The sequence below is a fragment of the Euphorbia lathyris genome, chromosome 1, assembly GCF_963576675.1.
Source record: "Euphorbia lathyris chromosome 1, ddEupLath1.1, whole genome shotgun sequence".
Classification (NCBI taxonomy): Eukaryota; Viridiplantae; Streptophyta; class Magnoliopsida; order Malpighiales; family Euphorbiaceae; genus Euphorbia; species Euphorbia lathyris.
Window position 1 is genome coordinate 7,359,961 of NC_088910.1, and position 6,122 is coordinate 7,366,082.

A 6,122-nucleotide genomic window follows, 5' to 3' on the forward strand; every position below is an offset into this window, starting at 1 on the left:
TTGATTAACTTATGATATTGAAGATTCAGATTCAATCTTCTCTGATGTACTTATGGATTGTAAGTTTTCAATTACTTATGTCCAGATCTACTATTTTCCTAGAAATGAAATAATTGTCTTTCTTCATATATTTTCATGTTGATTAGCTTATATCACGATCTATGACATTAAAGATTCAGATTCAAACTTCTCTAATACACGTATAGATTGTAAGTTTTTAATTACTTATGTTGATATTTACTATTTTTTTATGTTTTTTTATAGAAATTGGGACGAGACAGAACTTGGGTGGGGTGACCACCCATGGCCCAAGAACTGACAAACCCACAATATATAAATAAAAGAAAAGTGAGTGTTTGAACAAGAGAAGATGAAGGAGAACAAACAAAAGAAGAGGGAGAAGAAAAGATAGGAAATGTCAAGAAAAACACAATTGTGAAATATTACAAATGTCATCATTGATAAACCTGTGGTAAAAAAAAACAGGAGCTGAAGGCCACCAATTGATCACGAATGAAGAGACTCCAAACTTGCGAGTGCATCAGCAACTCTATTTCCTTCCCTAAAGATATGTGAAAAGATAATGTTCATCCTAGAGCAAATGTTGAGACAATGCAACCACTCTTTCTTACTTTCTTTATATATTTTTATGCTGACTAGCTTCTATCACGATTAGTGATATTAAATATTAAAAATGCAGATTTAAACTTTTTTGATATACTTTCATATCGTAATTTTTTAATTACTTATGTTACGATGTACCGTTGTTTTCTCAATAAGATTAAACATTTTCTTTAATTTCTTCCTATATTTTCATATTAAATAGCTTATGATTTTATGAAATTTTTTAAAAAAAATTCCTATACAATATTTTCCACTCACAACTGGGTAAATTAGACCAAAAACTTTATTCATCTATTATTAATTAGATATACGGATAACGGTCAAATTTAACTCCAAAGCTTCAAACGAGTGCATATTTAGTTTAAACATAGGAAATTATGTAAATTTAACCATAACATTTTCAAGCAATATCAATTTTAGTCACGCGCTATTAAAAATTTGAAAAAAAAATTAGAAGGTCCGATGTGACAGTTAAATAACAGTCAACTTTGTCTTTTCAAATTTTCGATAGCGCATAGCTGAAATTGATATTGACGGAAACCGTTGTTGTTAAATTTGCACAATTTCTAACGTTAGGACTAAGGGGTGTTTCATTGCTCATTTTCATGTTCATGTTTTCCGTTTACACCTGAAAAATAGCATGTTACAAAGTAGGAAATATACGCGTTTTGAAAAAACAGCATTTTCTAACAGCAAACAGCAAAAGTAAACAGTAGGTAAAACAAATGTGCGCTAAATCTGTTTTTCCAAAAAGCAGATATTCACTTCTTTTGTAAAACGTTACTTTTCACGTCTAAAAGACAAGCAGAAGATAACTAACCAACCACTTAAAACTCTCAATTTTGAAAAGAAAAAAACAAACAAAAACAAGTAGCTACTAAACATACTATGTCCTTATCCCATTATTTTATATATAAAATTAGTCTTGTATTTAAACAGGGGAAAATTACAAAATTGGGTAAATTGTGAGACCCATTTACATATTTAGACCATTTTTCCAATCCATTACCTATCTAGACTATATTTTATAACTTTCCTAAAATACCCCAATCTTCCATTTTCCCCTTCCCCTTCATCTTCCAAATTCACGATTTCTCTTCCCCTACCAGACTCGTTAACGATTCAATATTGGTTTTGCCAGTATCGGCTCGATGCCCATTTCGCTCATATACGCAGCAGGTTGCACATCAGTATCAGCAAAAACAACAGATAATTTTTCAGGCGGGATTAGTGGATCCGAAACAGAGAAAAGGAACAATACTAGGAACAACATACTTCCTTGGAGTCTATTCCGTAAGGCTCGAACTTGTAGAAAACTTCTAGTTCGAAAATGAAAGAAAGTAGAAAGCGGAGCAGTTGCAGTAATGTTTTCACCATTGTTATAATCCGAATGTTACATCTCACTTCGCATATTGTGCAATATGCGAAGCATATTGCGAATTTGCGAAGTAAAATCATATCGCATATTGTGCAATATGCGAAGCATATTGCGAATTTGCGAAGTAAAATCATTCGCATATTGTGCAATATGCGAAGTAAAATCGATTTTGCTGATTAGCATATTGCGAATTTGAGAAGTAAAAGTCAGGAAAATGAAAAAGACTAAAAATTTTCTAAGTGTCATATATACATGAAGGGTATTTTTGGAAAGTTACAAAATATAGTCTAAATAGGTAATGGATTGAAAAAATGATCTAAATATGTAAATTGATCTCCCATTTTAACCAATTTTGTAATTTTCCCTTAAAACAATAATATTTGGATCTACACATGGAAATCTACAAAACCACCATTAATATATATGTAGAAGTACAAGTGTGCAGTTAAATCTTGTATCCAACAGTATCTCTCTTCTCTCACTCCAAAAAATGGAGCTTCAAATCCCCTCTTTCCCAATCCTCTTCTCCTTTCTCCTTATCATCTTCACCATACTAAAAATCCGCCGGAGAAAACAAAATCAAGGCACAAATTTCCCTCCGGGACCATGGCAGTTTCCGATCATCGGCAACATTCCACAGTTACTCGGCGGTCTATTCCATCAACGACTAGCAGATTTAGCCAAAATCCACGGCCCAATCATGAGTATCCAACAAGGCCAAATCCCCGCTGTTGTAATCACATCAGTCGAATTAGCCAAAGAAGTCCTCAAAGTCCAAGGTGAAGAGTTCGCCGGACGGCCACACGCGCCTGCCGGAGACGTCCTGTACTACGATTGCAAAGATATCGTGTTTGCGCCGTACGGAGATCACTGGAGACAGATGAGGAAAATCTGTACACTGGAGTTTCTGAGTTTGAAACGCGTTCAGGGGTTCAGATCAGTGAGGGAAGAAAACGTTTCGGAGTTCATTAAATTTCTCCTCAGTAAAGCTAATTCGTCGGTAAATCTGACGAAATCCGTCGGTGATTTGACGAGTTCGATTATGCTTATTAAAACTTATGGAAAGTGTGAGGAAAGTTTGCTGGTTTTGTTGGAGAAGGTGAAACAGGCGGTTTTAGACACGAGTAGTGGTACGGATCTGTTTCCATCTCTGAGATTTATTCAGTATTTGAATGGGCAAAAATCAAGGATGGAGAGAGTTCAGAAAGAAATGGATGAGATGCTTGAAGATATTCTTAAAGAACATAAAGTTCATCATAAGTTTGGAGATAATAATCTTTTGCAGGTTTTGTTGGATTTGCAGAAAAATGGAGATCTTGAACTTCCATTGACGGATGAAGTCATCAAAGCCAATATTATGGTTAGACGTCTTATATGCTTATTTGATACGGTTATTCGTATTTACATATTGTTTGATGTTATTGGTAGCTGTTGTTGATTTGATTTGATGTTGTTAGTCATCAAACTGGTTGTTCTTTAAAAAATAATTATCAAGAAAATTTATACTCGTACTGGTGCCGACTACACAGATGATATCACGTTAATCCAAGTATTGACATGGTATCATGTGAGTGGAGGGACCACTACTAATATTGACCCACGAGATTTCTCATCCATCAAACATAATATATTTATTAGCATAAATAATTTATTAGTGCTTACATTTTTTTCTAACACATTATTTGGTATTCGTATTTTATTAACATATTGTTTAGTTTTTAAGTTTTGTTTCATTCAATAGTTTAATTCGTTATACATGGACTAAAATTGTTTAATAATATAAATATTTGAGGGACTAAACTGTGAGGACTAGTACTAGTTCCGACTACACAGATGATATCACGTTAATCCAAGTATTGACATGGTATCATTTGAGTGGAGGGACCACTATTAGTAGTGTACCTAGGAGATTTCTCATCTTTCAAACATAATAAATTTATTAGCATAAATAAATTATTAGTGCCTACATTTTCGTCTAACACATTATTTAGTATTCATATTTTAAGAACATCTTGTTTAGTCTTTAACTTTTGTTTTATTCAATAGTTTAGTTCGTTATATAGAGACTAAAATTGTTTAATAATATAAATATTTGAGGGACTAAACTTTTAAATAGAACACAAGTTAAAGACTAAACAATTATACGAGGACTAAATAGCGTGTTAAGTAAAAATATATAGACTAATTAATTATTTACTTTATCTATTATATTATAGGGTAAATAATTTATTAATCCCCATTTTTTTTACCTAACATACTGTTTAGTCCAACTATTTTGAAAAACACCTTATAAAGTCCCTATCTCTTAGTCAATCTAAAAAAAATGAGAAAAAATGACCAAAGAGTTAATAGATTCCATTAATAAATAAAATTGTCAGAATCTGAACATTCGACTATTTGATCTACGAAACTTTGATATTACCCATTTAAATTGATAGGTAAAATCAAATAATAACTTTAATATATACACATGCATGATTATTATTTTTACCATCCAAATATTACAGGAAATATTTTTTGGAGGTAGTCATACATCCTCAAAAACCGTGGAATGGGCAATGTCGGATTTAATGAAGCACCCAGAATCAATGAAAAAAGCACAAGAAGAGGTGAGACGGGTCTTCAGTGACACTGGAATAGTTGAGGAATCAAGAGTACAAGAACTAAAATATCTCAAATCAATCATCAAAGAAACTCTACGATTACACCCTCCAGCGACCTTCGTCACAAGAGAATGCAGATTGAAAACAAAAGTCGATGGATATGATATTTACCCCAAAACTGTAGTTCATGTCAATATATGGGCAATCTCAAGAGACCCCAAAGTTTGGCCTGAACCGGAAAAGTTTTACCCGGAAAGATTCGATGACAGCCAAATAGATTATAAAGGCGCAAATATGGAATTAATACCGTTTGGTGCTGGGAAAAGAATATGTCCAGGAATCTCATTAGCGACAACTTATGTGGAGATTCTCCTTGCAAACTTATTATATCATTTTGATTGGAAATTTCCTGACGGAATCAACCCCGAAAATCTTGACATGACGGAAATTTATCGCGGTGCTCTGGCTAGAAAACAAGACCTTTATTTGATTCCGATTCCATTTTCTAAAATTTAAAGCAATTTGTCTAGTGAAGATGAAATAAGGTGTGCTTCATTCTCTTACGTAGTTTTTGTGTTCACTTGTCTCTTTGTTTTTATTAATAAATAAAATTGTACTTTTTAATTTTTTTTAATAAGATATAAAAATACCATTAATATTTACAGTCAGGGGCAATTTTACCCATAACGTCTAAAATGATATAATTTTACCGCTAATGTTGGTAGCTAGGAGCAATTTTGCCCTTAATATATTTAAACGGTGAGGTATTTGATTTTTTTTTTTTGTAAACTCGTACAAAATACAATATAATTTTATAATTTTTTTCACATATATTCACATGTTTGTGATCTATTACTAATTAATAATAAAATTAACGCACATAGGAAGTGTAAATGACAATATTTATAACCAATAAGATAATTTGGTGAATCATTTCTCAAATTCACTTAACTATCAAAGTTAGGGGTAAACTTGCTCTTAGTTGCCAACTTTAGGGATAAAATTGCATTATTTTATACGTTAGTTGTAAAATTGCTCTTAGCTGTAAATGTGAGAGGTATTTTTACACCATATTTTCGTCAAGGTTGAATGATTGAAACACTATTAAAAAGAAAACTATCTATTGACGGACATATTTTCGTCGACAATTATGCAGAAATCCAATTGTTTCCTTAACCGTTGAAATCGAATTGTTTGACAAAATGAAGAATTCCATCAAATACATGACGGTAAGAGACTCCCTTAGTCCGCCTAAACGTCTGAAACCGAGAAGTTGATTCGATATTCCCCGATTTGGTCCCCTGGACCTTTTTTTTATCGCTTGTGCGATGCCTTGAAAAAAAACTTTATTATTTTTGCTTTATTATGATGATTCCTTTTTTAACATTGTTCTATGATTATTAATGAAATATTTTCGAATATTTTTGTTTAATTGTACGTTCTACTTGTTTCAATGTTAGGATTTAGAAGTTTTTAAAGATATTATTTTATAGTGTTTGGTAAATTATATTATGTAC

General features: G+C 32.2%; 1 protein-coding gene across 1 annotated transcript; it reads left to right on the plus strand.

Annotated features, from left to right (window-relative positions):
- The first annotated feature begins 2,437 nt into the window (after positions 1–2,437).
- LOC136211405 (cytochrome P450 726A27-like) lies at positions 2,438–5,278 on the plus strand. The gene is made up of 2 exons (XM_066002720.1): positions 2,438–3,362; positions 4,510–5,278. Exons 1-2 carry the CDS (start codon positions 2,493–2,495, stop codon positions 5,119–5,121), a joined length of 1,482 nt encoding a protein of 493 aa, XP_065858792.1. The 5' UTR covers positions 2,438–2,492; the 3' UTR covers positions 5,122–5,278.
- Positions 5,279–6,122: the final 844 nt, after the last annotated feature.

Excerpts from the sequence above, each read along its gene's own strand:
- LOC136211405 (XM_066002720.1), top strand. The coding sequence starts at position 2,493 with ATGGAGCTTCAAATCCCCTCTTTCCCAATCCTCTTCTCCTTTCTCCTT. Across the intron at positions 3,363-4,509 it reads TCATCAAAGCCAATATTATG|GAAATATTTTTTGGAGGTAG; the intron begins GTTAGACGTCTT and ends CAAATATTACAG.